This window comes from Physeter macrocephalus, chromosome 21 (assembly GCF_002837175.3).
Source record: "Physeter macrocephalus isolate SW-GA chromosome 21, ASM283717v5, whole genome shotgun sequence".
Classification (NCBI taxonomy): Eukaryota; Metazoa; Chordata; class Mammalia; order Artiodactyla; family Physeteridae; genus Physeter; species Physeter macrocephalus.
In genome coordinates this window covers 23,607,790-23,629,365 of record NC_041234.1, presented here as the reverse complement: position 1 = coordinate 23,629,365, position 21,576 = coordinate 23,607,790, and the positions used below count along the sequence as shown (strand labels likewise).

General features: G+C 36.7%; 1 protein-coding gene across 3 annotated transcripts in view; it reads left to right on the top strand.

Annotated features, from left to right (window-relative positions):
* The window catches only part of MED14 (mediator complex subunit 14), a 71,896-nt gene that overhangs the window by 3,819 nt on the left and 46,501 nt on the right, over positions 1 to 21,576 (top strand). For all 3 annotated transcript variants that reach the window (XM_024116445.3, XM_024116446.3, XM_028482533.2), the window contains exons 2-12: positions 1,080 to 1,106; positions 4,549 to 4,654; positions 9,514 to 9,687; positions 10,341 to 10,470; positions 10,942 to 11,070; positions 11,385 to 11,492; positions 12,028 to 12,160; positions 12,905 to 13,055; positions 13,497 to 13,608; positions 17,539 to 17,664; positions 19,503 to 19,581. In XM_024116445.3, coding sequence (XP_023972213.1) covers positions 1,080 to 1,106; positions 4,549 to 4,654; positions 9,514 to 9,687; positions 10,341 to 10,470; positions 10,942 to 11,070; positions 11,385 to 11,492; positions 12,028 to 12,160; positions 12,905 to 13,055; positions 13,497 to 13,608; positions 17,539 to 17,664; positions 19,503 to 19,581 — 1,275 coding nt within the window. The remainder of the gene's footprint in view (positions 1 to 1,079; positions 1,107 to 4,548; positions 4,655 to 9,513; positions 9,688 to 10,340; positions 10,471 to 10,941; positions 11,071 to 11,384; positions 11,493 to 12,027; positions 12,161 to 12,904; positions 13,056 to 13,496; positions 13,609 to 17,538; positions 17,665 to 19,502; positions 19,582 to 21,576) is intronic.

Below are 21,576 nucleotides of genomic sequence, written 5' to 3'. Positions count from 1 at the left end.
AAGGAGTGTTTTCCGGATCTTTCACAGGTATAGGAACTTCCCAGTAGCTGCTTTTACTTGCAGTCTTATAATAAGGCCTTAATTTTTGCTTCATCCTCTGATCTGCTGGCCCTTCTAGCTCCTACCTAGTTTCTTGTATCACTTGGATCATAACTTGAGCTTCCATTCCATTGTCTACCCGAAGAATTGTAGGTAACTCTAAGTCAGAGCTCATTTTAATAGTTTCCCTTCCTTGTACCTCGAATCTCTGGTGGTGGTTTTAGTTTTTCTGCACCTGTGGCATGTCGGTGGGGAAGAGGGTCTAAGCGGCTCAGTGTGTGTTCTTCAAGAGCCTATTAGATGTAGGGGAAGCTTTACAGTTCAGGCTGTTGAATCTTGGACCATAGGATAGAGGTTTACAGAATGTGGTGATTCAGGAAGCAAATCAGGACCTTTCTAAGCATCGGTGGATGTGAGAGTGTTAAATGGTATAATTTCAGGGAAAATGGTGACATTGGTTGCTGGCTTTCGTACTGGAGAACTAGCAAAAAAGAGATCAAAATCTCACTGGAGCTGTTTAAAAGTAATCATTTGCATCTAACCAAGCAACATCATAATTACTGTACATCCCTTGGCTGACACTGGCCCTTTTGTGTGCCTAGCTTCTAGCTTTGCCCACCATAACAAAACATGGAGGGATTAGTGCTTGGAAGCAAGGTTCCATTGAATATGGGGAGGGTGGCAACTAAGTAGTACCTTGCATCCATGATCATTTTGGTCTTAAAAGAATATTTTCTCTGACTCTCTATGATGTAGTGTGCTAAGGTAAGACTTGGTCTTTTTAAATGTTTGAGGTTCATGCAGTATCTTTTGAAGCACTTTGAATGGAGAGAAATGTTCCTTTGTTAGTTTTTCCTTTGTAGCTATATTGCCGGAAACTCATAAAATAAAAAAGAGTAGGGAGCCACACAAGCCTGTAGTGTCTATTTATCCAGTTTTTCTGAAATACTAAGGTATTTAATAAGTCAAAGTAAAGACCATTATCATATTTTGATGAAGGTGTGCATGTATTTAGTCAGTTTCTTTTTTTTTCTTCTTAGACTGCCAAGGAAATCTGATGTGGAAAGGTGAGTATGAAAAAAACCTTAAATCTGTGTCTGTGTTGATATATCTATGAGTATGTGTGTGTGTGTGTGTGTGAGTGAGAGAGAAAGTGGCGGGTGGGGGGAGGTGTGTGTAGGTATGGGTGGTAGAGTTGTGGACCAGGAACCTAGGCACAGAGAGCCTAGGGTGACTTCACACCATTTGTTTAAGGAGCCCTGGGAAATATAATTTCCTCATCCTTGACAATTCTTGGTATGAGGCCAGCTCTGGACCTTCTCTTCTAGAAATCTTTATTGAATCACTGACCAGGTCAAGTGCCTGAGGGGGTAGGAAGATGTAGAAAATACAGAACTAAATGGAGAAAGCTGAGTAAGAGACTGACTTTAGAAAGCTTGCTGCTAATTTATCATTTGCTGCAGTGATGCTATTAGATATCTATGGAGAGTGGACATTTGTCTACTGCTATTGCTGTTTTATAGTTAAGAGAATTTTGATTCAGTTGGAGTTTGGGGCTTAAGACATTTCTAAATGCTAGTATGTTTCCATAGTCCAAAGGAACAAGATAAATTAAGGTTTCAAAGAAATCAGGTGATGGAGATTTAAACTGTGGCTACAGTTAGGCTACTTGACTCTATCTTTGGAGCTACTTATGCTCCTTGGTTGATCTTTTTTTAAAAATACCAAGTCACGAGGGCGTATTTTAGCATTTATTAGTGACTACGCTCCACTCCCTACCCCCAATGACCTTTCTGGGAGAATTAGACATAGATCGAAAAGATAGAAGTGGAAGAGACAATTGAAGCATACCTGTATTATGGTTTGGCTGGACCGTTTTAAAGGAAGGAAATGAACATCAGGATTTGAACAAAAATAAACACATGGGACCTAATGAAACTTAAAAGCTTCTGCACAACAACCCAATCAAAAAACGGGCAGAAGACCTAAATAGACATTTCTCCAAAGAAGATATACAGATTGCCAGCAAACACATGAAAGAATGTGTTTCAACATCATTAAATCATTAGAAAAATGCAAGTCAAAACTACGATGAGGTATCACCTCACACCAGTCAGAATGGCCATCATCAAAAAATCTAAAAACAATAAATGCTGGAGAGGGTGTGGAGAAAAGGGAACCCTCTTGATCTGTTGTTGGGAATGAAATTGATACAACCACTATGGAGAACAGTATGGAGGTTCCTTAAAAAACTACAAATAGAACTACCATACGACCCAGTAATCCCACTACTGGGCATATACCCTGAGAAAACCATAATTCAAAAAGAGTCATGTACCACAATGTTCATTGCAGCTCTGTTTACAATAGCCAGGACATGGAAGCAACCTAAGCGTCCATCGACAGATGAATGGATAAACAAGATGTGGTACATAGATACAATGGAATATTACTCAGCCATAAAAAGAAGCGAAATTGAGTTATTTGTAGTGAGGTGGATGGACCTAGAGTCTGTCATACAGAGTGAAGTAAGTCAGAAAGAGAAAAACAAATACCGTATGTTAACACACATATATGGGATCTTAAAAAAAAGTTCTGAAGGACCTAGTGGCAGGACAGGAATAAAGACGCAGACTTAGAGAATGGACTTGAGGACAAGGGGAGGGGGAAGGTTAAGCTGGGACGAAGTGAGAGAGTGGCATGGACATATATACACTACCAAATGTAAAATAGATAGCTAGTGGGAAGCAGCCACATAGCACAGGGAGATCAGCTCAGTGCTTTGTGACCACCTAGAGGGATGGGATAGGGAGGGTGGGAGATGCAAGAGGGAAGAGATATGGGGATATATGTATATATATAGCTGGTTCACTTTGTTATAAAGCAGAAACTAACACACCATTGTAAAGCAATTATATTCCAATAAAGATGTTAAAAAAAATTGACACCAGCCAAAAATAAAAAAATACCCACAATGCATTCATTTGGGAAAAAAAAGAAAAAAGAAAATCAGGATTTGTTCTGTCCACTCTGGGGTAGGAAGGGAAACTGGGCCTTGGAAAACCAACTCATGCTGCCTATCACCTGAGACAGCGTGGTGTCAAGAAAAAAACCATATTAAAATGGTTTACCAAGGGGAATGTCTCCTTTCCAGTAGAGGAGCTCCTCTGGCAACGGAATTAGTAATATACAAATATGTTTACTCTGTGAGAGAAGAGACCTCACATCCTCTGTAAGCCGTTGCTGAGTTAGAATGACAGCACTGAGGCTCCTAGCACTGAGGTGACTGCCAGATCTTAGTGTACATTTAACATTTCTGCTGTGTTCCAGTCTTGCCTGTGATGCTGTCTGCTTGTTTTATCTCTGAGGATCCTTCACAGACCCTGGCAAAGAGTCATAATTGTATCAGTGTCCTTGATTCTTCTCTTTCTACTACCAAGAATCATATTGCAGGCTGAACCTTAAGGAAGTCTTCCAGGTTGTTTGTGGGCTACGTATGCTCTCAATAGGAGCTAGACTCTGTGGTCTTCAGTTAGGATTATGCTTCAGCAGAAACTTTCATTTTGGTGCATTGCATCATGGTATTGCTGTTGGGGAGATACAGAGGTGTGGATTGGATCTACAGGTCAGTGAACAGCTGTAACAAGATTAATATGTCAGAGTCCACTTGGAGGGAGGTTGGTGTCTTGCTGGGGCCTGTCATCAGTCCTGGCCTGTCGAATATTTTTTTGTGTGTCGTAAGGTAAACCATGAAAGGTATGATTATCAGTTTTGTAGCTGACACGAAGTTGAGAGGTCTAGCTAACACGCTGATTGACAACGTAAAGCTTTTAGTAAAGCTTTTAAGCCTTTATGAGGAGATGATAAAAATACTGATGAGTATGGGGAGAAAAAGAATTGTGGGTATAGCATAAAAATAGATATGAACAGACCTTCTAGCTTTTATTTTTAGTACTTTGTTATTGAAATTAGTTTGTAAAGAGTTACATAGTTAAGCTCTTTATTCAGTTTTATAAATTATGCTCTTGCAAGATGGGAAATGGGCCTTTGCCTTTATAGAAATAATACAGTTTCAAGTTTTGGTAAAGAGCTATTTCACTTCCTTTCTCTTACCAGAAAGGTTACTAATTCATAATTCATAATTTCAACTTCAAACCATAATTTGGTCCCCTTTGTGACCCAGTTAACTTCTATATAATAATTTTATATTTATGAATTTAGTATATTTTAGTAAACAACTTTTATTGCAGTATAAAATTAATTTGAAAATGTGATTCATTGCTTAAGCATTCTATTGGAGATGTTACTCTGAAGTAGAAAATGAAGTATATGCAGGTGGTATACAAAATGTGACAATAATTCATATTTAGATAAATATTTTAGGTGGTTCGTTTCATTGTAATGGTTGTAAACAAAGACTGATTCGTATTTTAACTCAGATAAAATAAATTGTGAAATACTCCTTCAAATTTGTTGGTTCATTAAGAGTTGTTTTGTTTTATTTTAAAGGAAAATAGAAATAGTGCAGTTTGCTAGCCGGACACGCCAACTCTTTGTTCGATTATTAGCTTTAGTAAAATGGGCTAATAATGCTGGCAAAGTGGAAAAATGTGCGGTGAGTTAAACTTTTGACTTTATTTTATATAAAATAACTTTTTTGGAATGTTAGCTTGTAATAGGCATAGTTTTTAATTTTAGCTCTAACTTATATCTGCTGATATGTTTTGGGATACATTACTTATGTGAGTAATCATTATTTCTGTATGGTAATCTATAGTATATATAGAAACTTAGTATTTGTTTATGGACACCTAATCAGAAAAAAGAGTAGGCCATATCTGGAGATGTCATTACGCTAGAAGCCATTAAATATGAGACTGGACCTAAAGGGGGGAAATGGTTAGCTTACATTCGTATGCTTCCTTAGAGTTTGCAAAGTATTCCCTAAATTTGCCTATTGATTTCTGGACAACCGTTTGAGATTGGCAGAGTCATTATTCTCTTCTTATTTTACAGATGAGAAAATAAGATTCCTAGAAGTTAAATGGCTCTTTCAAGGCCACAGAGCTGATGATGGCACTTATCTGTCCCTTTGTTTATTCATCTGTTCATTCTCTAACCCTTTATTGCACACAGGGCATAAGGCATGGTGGATGGAGACTTGAATAAGGCATAGTCCCTGCCCTCGGGAAGCTCATGGTCTTTTGACTGTTTAGTCATTCTTTTGAATTCAAAGGAGTGACCTGTAGTGAAGTGTACCAAAGATTCTAAAATATGCACCCCCTACCCCCCACAAAAGTTTTAAGCTATGTTCAAGAAATGTTAAGGAGGAGAAACATCAGTAGGGATCTTGTGTTAGCCTATTGAGCTCATAACTTGGGGAGGATGATATGGTGTTAACAGATGAGACACAAAATGAGGAGAATGGAGTTCATATTGGAAAGGGTAGAGTAATTATAATAAAATGAATAAAATCTTAAAGTAATGAGAGCATTTATTTATCCACCATAATTTATTTTTTGCACCCTGACAAGATAAGTTGAAATATTTTTATAGTAACTTTACATTTGCAAATCTATTGGGGTTTGCATATTCCATAAAATTTCCCTTTAGAAAGAAATCTACAACACAGTGTATTTCTGCGTATGATTTTCTGACATCTCCCCTCAATTTTAGCCCAGTGCATTTGCTATCCTCAGTTTCACTAGGTTCCCTTATCATTAGAAAGAAAGCTTATGTGAAAATTGCTAAAGGGAAAGGAAAAAAGAGGTTTGAAGAAGTTGAGAATTTAAAATTCTAGAATAATATATTTTTTGAAAGTTAAAAGAAGACACATTTCTAGCCACAGATCTTTTGTGTCTAGGAGTAAGCTGGTATCATCCTTTTATATAACACTGATCAAAGGGGGAGAATATTTTGTACCGTATATTGAGTTTTCTTTATGGGGGAAAAAGTCATTTTATTCATGTTGTCATCATTCAAAGGATAGTTTTTATTATAAATATTAATAAACAGGCTTATTGCAAGCTTATTTACCAGAAAGTTTACAATTCATTTCATTGTTTTGCAAATTTGGGCACCAAGTCTAATGAATCTATTTTGGCCAAAATGAAGAAGCATGGTATAGTATTTCTGAAAAGCCTAAGGTTTCTTTTCAGTAATTAGTTAATTTGAGGTAATCTTTTCCTAAAGATATTCAGACTTTCAGTGAAGAGTTAAGTGTTACTGAAGTATATAAAATCCAAGTATTCGATTTTTCAAATCTAGTTTTAAATCCCTCATTATACCATGGGTATTTAAATTACCTGTTTGATACTACTGAGCTGTATGTCGTTAAAATAATATCAAGCAAAATCCAAAACTCTTGGTTTTGATATTGAGCCATATTGTATTTATCTTTCATTAATTCCTAGTATTTTCCTATGTAGTTTTTTGAATTGGCTGTTCTAGTAAGTCACATTCTGAATAAAGTCTCATATTGAACTTTATACATAAAGTTTTGGTCTTTTTGTTTTGTGAATGTAGATACAGAGATGTGTTTTTGTCAGGGATAAAGTCCAGCAGCTGGAGAATTAGAGGATTATTCACGTTTTGACACTTGTGTTCTCAACCTAATGATTATTTAACTAGACTCATTAGAGGTTCTTAATAGATAATGATCTTTAGCCATGCCAGACATATAAAGTGTTTAGCTGAGTGTATAAATACACGGTTTATAGAACTCTAACTAATGGTAAAGCAGTCTGGATAATGCTTTAGCTAAGAAAAAGAAAAAGTATCTCTCTCCTCCTTGAGCTTTTTTAAAAGCAATTTTGAGATATAATTCACATACCATACAATCTATCCATTTAAAGTGTACAATTCTGGGAATTCCTTGGTGGTCCAGTGGTTAGGACTCCGTGCTTCCACCGCAGGGGGCACGGGTTCAATCCCTGGTCAGGGAACTAAGATCCCGCATGCCGTGCGGTGCGGCCAAAAAAAAAGTAGTAATAATAAAGTGTACAAGTCAGTGGTTTTTAGTATATTCACAGATATGTGCAACCATTAGTAGTCAATTTTAGAACATTTTCATCACCTCAAGAAGAAAATCATTACCCTTTAACTATCACCCCAAGTACCCCCCAGCCCTAAGCAACCTCTGCTGTCTCTATAAATATGCCTATTCTGAACATTTCATATAAATGGAATCATAATATATGGTTTTTTGTGATTGGCTTCTGTCATTTAGCATGATGTTTTCAGGGGTCATCCATGTTGTACTTGTACTGTACATGTGTCAGTACTTCATTTTTATAGCTGAATTGTATGGATCTACTACATTTTGTTTATCCATTCATCAGTTAATGGACTTGTAGGTTGTTTCCAGTTTTTGGCTATTATGAATAATATTGCTATAAACATTCATATACAAGTTTCTCTGTGGACATGTGTTTTCATTTCTCTTGGGTATATACCTAGGAGTGGAATGGCTGGGTCATACGGTAACTGTATATTTAATAATCATTTGAGGAACTGCCAGACTGTTTTCCAAAATGGCTATACTATTTTACATTCCCACCAGCAATGTAAGAGGGTTCTAATTGCTCCATGCCAACACTTGTTATTGTCTGACATTTTGATTCTGGCCATCCTGGTAGATGTGAAGTGGCACTTCGCTGTGTTTTTTGTTTGCATTTCTCTGATGACTGGTGATGTTGAACGTCTTTTCATGTGCTTTTGGCCATTTGTATATTTTCCTTAGAGAAGTGTGTGTTTGGTGCTCAGTTAAATTTTAAAGGAGATTGGTATTAATCATTATCAACAGTTGGTATGTGAGTACTTAAAAATAAAAAAAGAACGTGATTATTAGGGATGTATATGGATTCACTAATAAGTAACTCAAAACTAAACTTTTATCTTTATTAATTTGATTTCTAAGTCAAAGAAATATAGCTGGAGCTAGTTTATTTTGAGTTGAGCAAGGTAGTTTAGAGAGTTTCATTAATAACCTACATTTAAGGTGGAGTGATGTAGGCTCGATGAACCGTGGCACCCCACTAAGGTTGATGCACATCTTCCTGGACGGAAATCTTTAGTATTCTTTGGCCTAAGCATTTTTATGGTGTCTTGAGTAAATGGAGACTTGGGATGACCTAAATCTGAGTAAAAACCTATACAGAAGTTGAGAGAAGCAGGATTCAAATATGTTAAAAATCAGACTACAGTCATGCTTTAGGTTCAGGGTGGGAAAGGGGCCCTTGCTTGATAGAGATTCATGCACAGAAGATCAAAGGCCTTTTAGTTAACTTCAAGCTTGCTGTGTGTTAGCGGTGTCGTGGCTGCTGATAAGAAGTTAGTGTTGGTGGTGTTAATAGAGCTCCATTTTACTAGTCATGGAAGGTAGCACCTCTGCGGGGCTGTGCTGGTCTAACTAAGAGTTAGAAAAAACATTTTTTGGTTCCAGCTTCTCTGATTATTCACTATCTTTGAGCAAGTGTCTAAACCTCTGCCTCAATTTTCTCATCTCTAAGATAATAGTAATTATCTTGTTTTGTCTATTTCCTAGAGTCGTGAAAATCAGATAATAAAGTAAGTGTGGGAATACTGAGAAAATGTAGGGCATTGTGTGTGCATGATGTGTTATTAATTCTGGATACCATATTTTAAGTTGATCACTGATAAACTGGAGCATTTCCAGGCAGTGGAATAGGGATGGTGAGTCAGGAATTTGGAATGTTCAGCTTGAAGATAGAGTGGGCTTCCCTTGTTTGAAGGACGTGAAAGACTTTAAGTATAGTTCCAGAAAGGAAGTAGTTTTCAGCTTCATGATGACCTCTACTAGTTTAGGCACACTTGTGAAATGCATTGAGTAGAGAACTGATGGAAAGGATTTCTGTATTGGGCGTGAAGTTGGCCTAGATCTCATAATGGACAATGTTTACTGTGTGTTTTATATGTTCTAGGCACTGTTCTAAAGGTTTCATATGCATAAACTCTTAATCCTCGAACAACCTTATGAGGGGGAGGAAATCATCTCCATTTTATATTGAAAAAACTGAGGCAAAGAGGGATTTAAGCAACTTGCCCAAGGTTATAGGGCTAGTGAGTTGCAGAATTAAAATTGAGACCAAGGCAGTCTGGGTCCAGGAGACCATGCTTTTATGTCTCCTTTATTACCAGTCAACTCTAGAAGTCTGTAAGAGAAAAAGCATTTTATTCTATTTATTTTTCCTAACTGGTCATATGTATGTGTAATGTTAAAGATGGAGAAACGAATCGGGAAACCTTTGATTTAAATTGATAGAAAATCACTGGTTTTTAAAAATATTTCTTCTTTCCTCAAATTACTGGAAAATTTTTTGATGAAATATTTTGAAATATGGAAAAGCTATATTAATTCCTCTCAGAGTTTACTTTGGAATCAATAAATGATACTTGATGTGAAAAGTGGCTAGTTTTCAAGGAAGCGTAATACATTTACCCTTTGCTTTGAAGATGATCTCGAGCTTCTTAGATCAGCAAGCCATCCTGTTTGTGGATACTGCTGATCGCCTGGCCTCGTTAGCTAGAGATGCTCTGGTCCATGCACGCCTGCCTAGTTTTGCCATCCCATATGCTATTGATGTACTGACTACTGGGTCTTACCCACGGCTGCCAACCTGCATTAGGGTAAGTGCATTCCTACCCCAGCCCACCCTCAAAAGTTGAAGACTTTGGCATTGGATTCTACAATATTAATAAGTAGCCCAGCCAAAACAAAAAACTGTTCTGTATTTTTAAAATAAATATTTCATGTAGTTTGCTTTTTTCTCTATAATTAAAATTTGGGGGGGGGGGGACGGTTTGAAATAAATTGGAGCCAGAATGTGAGTAGCTATCAAAACGAGTTTATTTATTTATTTATTTATTTATTTATTTAGGTGAGGGTAACTTAACATCTATTTCAGATGTGAAAATACGGCACGCTAGTTGCTTTTTGGAAGTGTTTTTAAAAATTTGTTGTTGTGGTAGTTGTTTACTCACTTGGTGCTGTTGTATTTTATACTTCTAAGAAGTGGTGAAAGTCATCTAGTGTCATTAAGTTGGTTTCATAAATAGAACATGAAGAAGATCGTGTTGCATTACCGTCTTAGCTGGGTGACTGCTGGAATCATTGACACTCTAATGCATGATAGTAATGGTCACTATTATTGGATGTAGACTGCAGAAATGAGTGTTGAGGTTCTCTTGGGTAAAGTAAGAAAATACTGTGTTAGAACAGGCGCAGGTAAAAATTATGTCTCTTTGTACATTATTTTTAGATCACTTAAACTTTTTTGTAGGATAAAATTATTCCTCCAGACCCAATTACCAAAATTGAGAAACAAGCTACACTTCACCAGCTGAACCAGATTCTTAGACATCGGCTTGTAACCACAGATCTTCCTCCTCAGTTAGCAAATCTTACAGTTGGTATGTACCTGAAATACATTTTTAAAGAATTGACTCGTTAGAATATTTTTCAAACAGCTTTTGGGGTTTTATATTATCTTTTAAAATATCCTTATGAAGTCTTGACCTACAATTTTGGTGGTGTTTGAATCCGTAACTTGTGCCATATCATTTCCCTTTAGTACCTGGAAATACAGTGCTGGTATTTGAAGCTGGGGAGTGGGCAAGATTACCTGGGGCTGGAGGAGAGACTAGGTCCTAGAGTTGAGCCTCAAGAAAATATTGTTCCTTGATGTTAGAAGAGTTGCCTTTGGTTTCTTGATGACCTGGAAGCTGGCTACTGTTTATGCAGGAACCAGTGAGTTGTCTGAACACTTATGAAAGATTCTTCAGTCTATTTAAAATTTCTCGTGAGCGAGACTGAAAGTTCTAGGTTAGCGCGAAGCTGCTTTTTTTCTAGCAAACTAGACCTTCTTCTTCTTCTTCTAAAAGCAAATGGCCGAGTGAAGTTTCGAGTTGAAGGGGAATTTGAAGCCACCTTGACTGTGATGGGAGATGACCCTGATGTTCCCTGGCGTCTTCTCAAGCTAGAAATTCTAGTTGAGGATAAGGAAACAGGAGGTAAATCATAAATAATGATTTAAATCATATGTATTGATTTAAATGTTTAGTGTTATAATATTGAAACATTCTTGCAGAATAGTACATGTGTTTAGCAATTTATCCTGTAATCTGATGCAGATTTTATGATAATCGTAACTGCCTACTGACCACAGAAGTTTCAGTGTTTCTCTAGTATACTCTCTAGTTTTCATAGATAATTTCAGTTCTTTTTTTTAAACTCATCGTTGTGAGTATACTCTTCCTTAGTTGGTCTATGACACAATCTGTACACTTTTCTGATTAACCACCTTCTTCTCTCCTGCCAATGGAAGATGGGCGAGCCTTGGTTCATAGTATGCAGATCAACTTTATCCATCAGCTGGTACAGTCTAGGCTCTTTGCTGATGAGAAACCTCTTCAGGACATGTACAACTGCCTGCGTATCCTTCTGAAATTTGAGCCCTGTATTTGTAAAGAATTTGTGTCCCCCAACGTGTGTTGGACACAATTTCCATCTGCCCCTAGTCCTGAACTAGAGCAGCTTGAACTCTCCCCGTCACCCTTTTTGGGTGGAAACGGGGGCTGGGGAACTGGCCAGTGTAAAGAATAGTGATATGTCTATAAAAAATGAAATTTTTAATTTTACTATTGACTTTGCAGGTAAAAACTTTAAATGATGAGGTAGAAATAGTACTATTTGGAGAGAAAAAATAGTACCATTTGGTCTACCCATATTCTCTAAACTATGATAAATTAAGGGGCAACCTGGACCTTACGTTTTGTTTATATTGGTTCAAAATTAAATACAAAACCTTTTCCTAAAATTATGTCACAAATTCCAACACTTTTTGTATAAGTCATTGGAGAAGTATAATAGCCAACTTTTGGGGAATAGAGCATTTGTTAAATGAAGTTTGCTTATACTTCACTGGCTGTTGTAGTAATATGTTAGATTTGCTTAACAAGATCCATCAGATTCTTTCTGCTTATCACTTCAGTTAGAAGTGCTACATTCCCAAACTCTAATGTTAATCCGAGAGCGGTGGGGAGACCTCGTACAGGTGGAAAGGTATCATGCAGGAAAGTGCCTCTCCCTCTCAGTTTGGAAGTAAGTAAAGTTGATTCTGGTGGGGTCATGCAATGACTGTAAATACTCTTTTTGTTTTTCTCTTTCTCTCATACATCTGATTTACCATATACCTCTGTGTACCTCTAGCAACATGATTTTGTATGGTAAAGTCCTATGGTATATAAACCACATAGGACATCCATAATTGACACCTTTCTTAGAACATGGCGTAGTTTAAATATGTAGACATTTATCTATTTGTACTAAAACTTACTATTCTTAAAGATTAGATTACTCTGGCTTCATACCAGATTGCTAAAAGACCATTAGGTTAGATTATCAGGTATCATTTTAAAAAAATCCTTGCTTATCAGTGTTATATTTTGAATTGCACCTTTTAAAAGCTTTTGGGGAAGTTTTTTGGGGAAAATCAGTATCAGGCTGTTTTACAATCCTCTATTCCCTATTTGAACTTTGCTGATTCCCATTTTCTGTAAAGGAATCAAGAGGTGAATAGACACCACTTAAAGATTGTTTTGGCCTTTTTGTGTGTGTGTGCATGTGTTTTATTTTAAAATTCTGTGTGTTTTTTTTTAATGTAGTAAATCATATTGTGTTGGATTACAGAATAGCTGTCTTCCCAATATTAGTATTCCCTCAACAAACAGGACTTGCCATGTTCTAGGCTCTGGATAAGGTGCACAATAGACTGTCTCTCTTTTATTCCAGAAGTTAACAGACTGTGTTGGAAAAAATTCTTAATATTTCTTTTTTTCTCTTTAGTCAACAGGTTCTTGGAAGAAAAACAGGGACAGCATCTGTTCACAAAGTTACAATTAAAATTGATGAGAATGATGTCTCCAAGCCTTTACAGATTTTTCATGATCCTCCTTTGCCAGCTTCTGATTCCAAATTAGTAGAAAGAGCCATGAAGGTAAAAGAACTCAATATATTTCAATATTGGTTTGATTAAATGAATATAGTAATATAACTTACCATTTATACTTAAACTTTTAGCACAAATCCTTTAAAATACCTAATTGTTCCTAAAACCCTTTATGAAACTTATTTTAAATGAATGTTATACTTGTACATTTGTTGTGGTTGTTTTAACATCTAATATAATTTTTAAGATGTTCTTTCAAATTCTGTAATTTAGATAAGATCTATAGTTGCCAGAATGTTAACTGTAGCCTTTAAGTTATCAATACCGTTTAAATTTATTTTTTTAATTTTAAGTTTGCTTTCTTTTACTGGTTAATACTTAATCATTGTGATTCTAAAAGGAAGTATCTTGGAGCACAATAATCTACTTTCAGGCTTTTAAAGTAAAAATGTTTAAATTGCACATACAATTCTGTTCTCGTTTATGCAGATTGATCACTTATCAATAGAAAAACTCCTGATTGACAGTGTCCATGCACGAGCTCATCAGAAGCTCCAGGAACTGAAGGCCATTCTTAGAGGCTTCAATGCCAATGAAAATTGTAGGTTCTTTTAAATTGGCATTACTTTCTTTTGTTTAAATTAGTATCCACTTTTATTTTCTGAAGAGTCTTTCTTAATGATTTTTTTCCTGTTGTACTGATTTTGTTGTAGAGGCTGCATTTTAATTTGTGATCTACCAAGCTTGTCTTAATTTTCCCCTTACTTTCTTCTTTTTCATTTAGCTTGACCTTATTTTTGAAATGTATGTATATCAACTCTCCTTAAAACTTTTCTTTCCTATGGAAATAGAAGCTATTTTAACATTTTAATATGAATCTTCTTTTGTTTTTTCTTCTAAAAGGTTAAGGCAGCTTTGCAAATATTTATAATGTATTTATGAAATAATGCCTGTTTGAATGAAGCAAAATATATCCCTTGTCTTTTTAAAAATGTTTTTGAGTTGTTAGTACATTAACAGGGTTCAAAATAAGAAATACAGATATGCACACATAGTGAAAAATCTTCTAATTACCTGGTATATTCAGAGCATATGGGGATGGTCAGTCATTTAAAAAGTAAGTGCTTTCATTCTAGGAATATAGTTTCACAGTATCACAGTGATCATATTTACTCTTCCTACCCCACTTGTTTTTGGCTCTGATTATCTGGTGCCCACAGTATTTTTGCAATCTTAATTTTTCTAATTTTAATTATTTCTAATTTTTCAAAATAGTAAAATTCTAAAATGTCATTGGGATTGTAGAAAATTGGGGTTTATGATCTTTTGATAGGCTCTGGTTTACTTTAGTATCATCTGTAGACAAGTCTTAGTAAGTAAAAAAAAAACTCAGTATGATTGCCTGGGGGATATTTAAATTACTTTGAAAAATGGACTGAACGTGTGTTTACCTAGGAATAGTTTTGCGTGTTGTTCACGTAAGTTGCGAAGATTTTTCTTTAGCAGCATTTTGTAGAGATGTCACTGCTTGAGTAGCCAGAAGATGTGGGTTCAGCTGCTCTTCTGCTCTTGAACAAGTCACTTAAATTCTTTGGACCCCATTCTCCTCATCTGTAATTTGAGGATGTTAGTCCAGGCTCTTCCTGGATCTCTTACTGTAGTGGGAGTGTGCTACAGGAGTGGTTTTCAAGCCCTACGAATCTGTTGAGTCCTCGGGGTTAGAGAAAGGTGCTTTGGAGACCGTTTTGAAGGAGAGGGAGGTTCCTGCATGTGGGGTTTGCCCCCTTAGCCCTGCTTTAATCAGAACAATTCTGGAAACAAGGACTGCTGTAGGAAAAGGTCTGCTGACCCACCAGTTTAGGACATATGCTTTAACTGGTTTTTTAAATTCACGTTCATACATTTATACTCTATGTAGTCTTACTTGATCTCTTTTGTGATGGGAAAGCATGCTTTAGTCAGATCCTTTGCTGGGACCAGGGACCATAGTCTGTTCTGCGAACCCCTTAGTGCAATTACCCTTAATTAGCTGGCTTTTCTTCCAACTCCTCACTAGAATAAGCCGAGGAAATGAGTAGCTTGGGAGAATGGAGCATTTCAAGGAAGGGCTAGGGGAGTGCACAGATAGCAGGTTTTAGACAGCCCAGGGGGCAGTGTGTGGTTTCTTGAGGGTGGGAGACCGGGGGGTGGGTGGGTGGGAATGTCTCGGGGGAGGGTAGGCAGGACTCTGGGAGAGAAATTTTTAAAAGGCAGTTCAAGGCACTAAAGGTAACTTGCCCTGCGGCCCCTTCTCAGCATCACCTGACTCTAGGAAGCCAGGGTGCTCTCCCTCAGGTTGTGCTCTGTCAGTGCCGGATTTGGGGTCTCGAGGTCAGTTCAGAAGCTGTGAACCACACACAGCCATTCCTAATTGGGCTTAGTTGCTTCTCTTCAGTCTGCCCACTTTATATTTTTGTCTGTTGGTACCTCCTCATCTTGTCCTCAATAAATAGATAGGGAGAAATGAAAGAGGAGATTTGTATATATTCCTGCTGCAGGAAGAAGTGTGCAGCCCAGTCATTTTGCACGGCCTTTAATTCTCCCTTCATAAGTTTCTCCATTCTGGATACACTCCATTAAAACCTGTTGCCTTTAAATGCTTAAGGCCTTATATATTTTATTTTCTGTAAAGAAAAATACGGACATCGGCAGCCATAAAATATGTTCAGAGATGTACATCAAAGTATTTTCTATCGGGCTCCCCTGGTGGCGCAGTGGTTGAGAGTCCGTCTGCCTATGCAGGGGGCACGAGTTCGTGCCCCGGTCCGGGAAGATTCCACATGCCGCGGAGCGGCTGGGCCCGTGAGCCGTGGCCTCTGAGCCTGCGTGTCCGGAGCCTGTGCTCCGCAGCCGGAGAGGCCACAACAGTGAGAGGCCCGCGTACCGCAAAAAAAAAAAAAAAAAAAAAAAAAAAGTATTTTCTATCTTTTGGGCTGTGTTCTCTATATTCTTCTCTGATGCCCTATCTTTTCAAAAATATTTAATTTTGTTAATTAGATTGAAATTATAGTTGTCATCTCAATTGTCAGAATTAGTTTTACTCCGTTGCTAAACTTTAAAAATAGTTTTGTTTTAAAGAATACATTCCTATCCCATTAGGAATTAAGACAGTACAGATATATTTAAAAAATCAGCAACTCTGCTTCAAATCTCTAAGCACTTTTTAAATTTGTCACACTGGTCTGAATGATAGAATATTGTAAAAAAAATTCCCGTTTGTGCCTTTTTTGTCCTGTTTTTTTGTTTGTTTTAGATGAGTCATGCTGGACCTGCATGTTAAAGATTTGTATGCAAATATGTTAGATATACTTGAAAGCAGTTTGTTTTCCTCTGATTAAATATGTTTCCTGCAATCTTTTTTTGATTTATTATTTTGTTTGTATAGACAGTACCAATGGCAACATCACCTATTTTAATTGTTGCAAATTTATAACAAGAGGTTTTGGTTTGTTTCTTTGGTACATAAAGAAATACAGAAAATGTACATTATTGAGCACTTTGCTTTCTAAAGCACCTTTACAAGCTTGTCATTGCTTCTTCCTGAACCCATGGTGTGGACAGGAAGATGTCATTGTCCTTGTTTAACAGAGTAGCACAGAGAAGTCACATCTGGTGAAGGGCTGGGCCTATGTTACCACTCTCCTCACTGCCCGCCTTTCTTCTGCAGTGTACCTTTAAAGGACTGTGGTAACCGGAAGATCATATTCCTTTAGCAGGTCATCAATCTGATGAGCACATGGTGTGCTTTCAGTTAGCACATGGTGTGCTTTCAGGGCTTTGCTCCTTTACTGGATTGTGTTATACCAACTTGTGAGATTAAGGGGAAGGTTAATCGGGCCTGGTGGAAATACTGTGAAACTCTAGAAAGAGTATATTGGCAGCTTTGGGAATTTGTGTTTAGCAGTTGCCTCTGTTCTTATTTCATCTGTGACTTGAAAATGAGGTACACAGATAACTTGAAAAAATCTTTTCCTTTATAATCAATAATGTTTAATAGCATTCAGAGGTTTTTTTAAATACATGGGCCCTAATTGCCAGAAAAACCTCTCTTTATGAAGAATGGCATTAAAAATATTTAGGCCATAAATAAGTTTATTCTATTTACCAAACAATATTTTTTCCCATTATATCAGAAAGAAAATCCTTCAAATTAGCTTATTACTGAGTGAAAGTAAAACTAGAACTCAGCTCACTGATAAGGTTAAATTTTCACGAGCTATTTTAACCTTTTTAAAGGAATCTTGGAGGGTTTTTTCTTCGCTGTAGTATTTGAGATGGGTGTGTTTGTTTCAGGTCACCTTGTAGATTACATTCTTCTTTTGAGCTACTAAGTGACATAATATTATTAACCCAGTTTAGCAAAATTATGTTTTTCCTGTAACATTCAGGATCATTCAGTAGTTGGTTCGTTTCTACTCACTGAGAAATATATGTATTTTTGGGGGGGGGGCAATATTCAGTTAGAAATATAACTTAATTCTTAACTGTTCAGCTTCCATAGAGACTGCACTTCCAGCTCTTGTTGTTCCCATCTTGGAGCCCTGTGGTAATTCGGAGTGTCTACACATTTTTGTAGATTTGCATTCTGGAATGTTCCAGTTGATGCTTTATGGACTTGGTAAGTTACTAAATGGTAGACTCAGTGTAAAGAAAAATATGTTTAACAAAAGCAGAATAAAAATTTTTTGCCATTAGGTATTGGGAGGGGTGGTATAAACAGTGTATAGAAAGTAGATATGGAAGGAATAACTCTGGCTGATGTGATGTCTATTCCTTGGGGCCCATTTTAACTCTCTTGAACCAGAAGTTAAACTTCCCAATATGAAGTACATTCATGTTGTTTCTCTTATGTAAAAGTAATAATATTGATGGCTGATCTTTTCTTAGATTAACTATTTTACCACTAATAGTTGGGTGTCATGGAGAAGACGACAATCTAATGTCATTCACGGCTGAAGAACAAATTTATGACAGTATAAACATCTCATGTGACTCACGGTACAGAATCCTGTAGGAAAGGATTTTTTTTCTGGCTTAGACACAGTAGAAATTGAAGTTTGATTTCTAGCATGTTCTGTTACCAAGTTGGTGTTCTGAAATGATGAAGTACTAGGAACTTAGTGTTTTTGTATTGCTGATGGAATAGTGTTCTTGAATATATTAGCACATTTGCCATTTGAAATTAATATTAAGCTAGATAGATTGATGAAAATAAAAGGCTTTCTGGTTATATCATATGGCTATGTTGTATGGCTATAAAGATAGATTTTTCTATGAACTGCTCATGGAAAACTGTCCTCATTACTTTGAATCACATCACATTTATGATGGCTAAATGATAAGTGACACATTAGGAAATTGTTGTTTGCTCTTCAAAACTTTATTTAACTGTTTTCTTGATTAACACAGTACATACTCATAAGTAGAAAAACTAAACATGTAAAAATGAGAGAAGCAAAAAAATAGTTGCCTATTGGTAATCATTGTTTTTAGGGGATATATGCTTGTCTTAGCTCAGGCTGCCATAACAGAGAACCACAGAGTGGGTGGCTTAAACAACAGAAACTTATTTTCTCACAGTATTGGAGGTTTAAAGTATGAGATAAGGTTGCCACCATGGTCAAGTTATGGTGAGAGCTTTCTTCCTGGCTTATAGTCATCAGCCTTCATGCTGTATCCTCACATGGCAGGAAGAGAGAGAGAGCAAGCTCTCTGGTGTCTCTTTATAAGGGCACTAATCTTACATGAGGGCCCACCCTCATGACCTTATCTAAACCTAATTATCTCCCAAAGGTTCCACTTATAAACACTATCACATTAGGAGTTAGGGCTTCAACATACGAATTTGGGGGGAATGCAGTTCAATCCATAGCAATGCTCTTCTAATTTTTTCTATACTTTTTTCTTTAGTTGAACTCATTTTATATTTTGCTTTTTGCTCAACATTCTATTAGCATTTTCTAGTGTCATTAAAAATTCTAAGTGACATTTAGCAAGCTGATCTTCAGCCAACAGCTCGTGCTTATGCCAGAGATCATTTGTGTTTAATAAATAAACATTTTAATGGAGTTTTATAGTTTTTGTAATTTTTAAGGTTCTAAGTCTAGTAATACTATGAGTTTTAGCTACATACAAATTAATAATATTAACTAACTAGACTAAGAGTTTTGGTAATTAAACTATAGGCAAAGAATTAATTCGTGTTGTTTGTTACTTGTTCTTCCTGCTAACGTACATTTGCTATTAATTATCTTAACTATAACTCTCCCTAAATGTTAAAGAGGGAAAATAAATTAGGTTAATTTATGCCTCATGATGTGTTTCGTTTAGTTTTTCTCTGACTCAAAAATAACACTACTTTCTGCCTAAAACGATAGTTTTCATTTAAATTTTGGGCTACGTGGATATCTTGTGTCTCATGTAAGCAATTAATTAATGAAGTGCTTTATGCTGTAGACCAGGCCACACTGGATGACATGGAGAAGTCTGTGAATGATGATATGAAACGGATCATTCCTTGGATTCAGCAACTTAAGTAAGCTTATTTATTTAGCTCAAAACTAAAAATGGAAACTTCTTTTGACAAGATATATTTTCTTCTCCATCATTACTCATGATCACCCACTATCCTTAATGTTTATGACATGAAACTTGAGTACCTTTTGGTACTTAGAATCTAAATTTTCTTGGAATAGGTCCAAGATGGCAGTGCTTTGTATCAAATTCCCCTCTAGAGCAAATATAGGTATGAAGGGCTTTGATTCCTTTCCACATTTTCTCCTGTGCAAGCACTCTACCAAACACTTACACAATGAATTTTATTGTATCTAGTGTTCTTTGCAATAGAGTCTTATTTGCTCTTATCTGGGATAATCTTCATGGTATGAATCTACCAGCTGACACTTTCAGAGTAGTCATTTCTGCTTCTCTAATACTGTCATTCAGTTTGTCTCAGAATCCTTTGAATGCTTCAGACTGTTAAACTAAATAAAATTGAAAATGGAACTAGAGATAATTCTGTGAGGTTTCATTACCACCCTGGTACACAAAGGTACCATTATGGCAACTCTAACAGACTCTTTTTAAATCGATAAAACAGAATTCCAAGGGATAAAGATAAATATCAGAGATTAAAACCAAAATGGCAGGGCTTCCCTGGTGGCACAGTGGTTGAGAGTCCGCCTGCCGATGCAGGGGACACGGGTTCGTGCCCCGGTCCAGGAGGATCCCACATGCCATGGAGCGGCTGTGCCCGTGAGCCATGGCCGCTGAGCCTGTGCGTCCGGAGCCTGTGCTCCGCAACGGGAGAGGCCACAACAGTGAGAGGCCCGCATACCGCAAAACAAACAAACAAACAAAAAAACAACAACAAAAAAACCAAACTGGCAAATGGCGGGGTAAGGGAGTAGGGGTGTGGGGCCAGACTGTTCAATGGGATTTAAATACTTAAATCTTGATAATTCACATCTTGCATAACTTACGGTTTTGGGCAGTTCCAGCTAGTGGAAATATAACCTAAAACCAGAAAGTCAAGTCCCAAAAGCTTTAAACTTATCAAATGTGTATCTATACTTAAACTCACATTATTTATAGGAAAGGTCCCCTGGTTGTCACTTACAGTGGTGCTTCTCAGGTGATCTTTGGTGAATGACCAGTTTATCACTAATCTATCGTGGGACGTTAATTTTTTTGAAATAACTATTGAAATATAATTTACATATCATAAAATTCAGCTGTTTTAAGTGTACAATTCAGTGACTTGTAGTAAATTTACTGAGTTTTGCAACCATACCCACAATCCAGTTTTAGAACAATTAGAACATTTCTGTTGCCTCAAAAAGATGCTCATTTACAGTTAGTCCCCATTCCCAGCCTCAGCCCCAGGCAACTCTGAATCTACTTTCTGTTTTTGTAGATTTTTCTTTTCTGGACATTTCATATAAATGGAATCATAAAGTATGTGGTCTTCTGTGTCTGGCTTCTTTCATTTAGCATAATGTTTCGGGAGTCATCCATGTTGAAGCATGTACCAGTGCTCCATTCCTTTTTATGGCTAACTAACATTCCATTGTATGGCTAGGCCACATTTTATTTATCCATTCATCAGTTGGTGGACATTTGGATAGTTTCCACTTCTTTGGCTCTTATGGATAATGCAGCTGTGAGTATTCATGTGCAAATGTATGGCTGGACTTCTCATTCCACTAGGAATGGAATTACTGGATCATACAGTAAATTTAAGTTTTTAAAGAAGTTGCCATACTAGTTTCCAAAGTAGTTGTGCCATTTTACAGTCACATCAGCAGTGTATGAGGAGTTCCATTTCTCTACATCCTTGTCAGCGCTCGTTACTGTCTTTGACAGTGGCCATCCTAGTGAGTGGGACACGTATCTGACTGTGGTTTTTTTTTTTTTTTAAACCTCTTTATTGGAGTATAATTGCTTTACAATGGTGTGTTAGTTTCCGCTTTATAACAAAGTGAATCAGTTATACATATGTTCCCATATCTCTTCCCTCTTGCATCTCGCT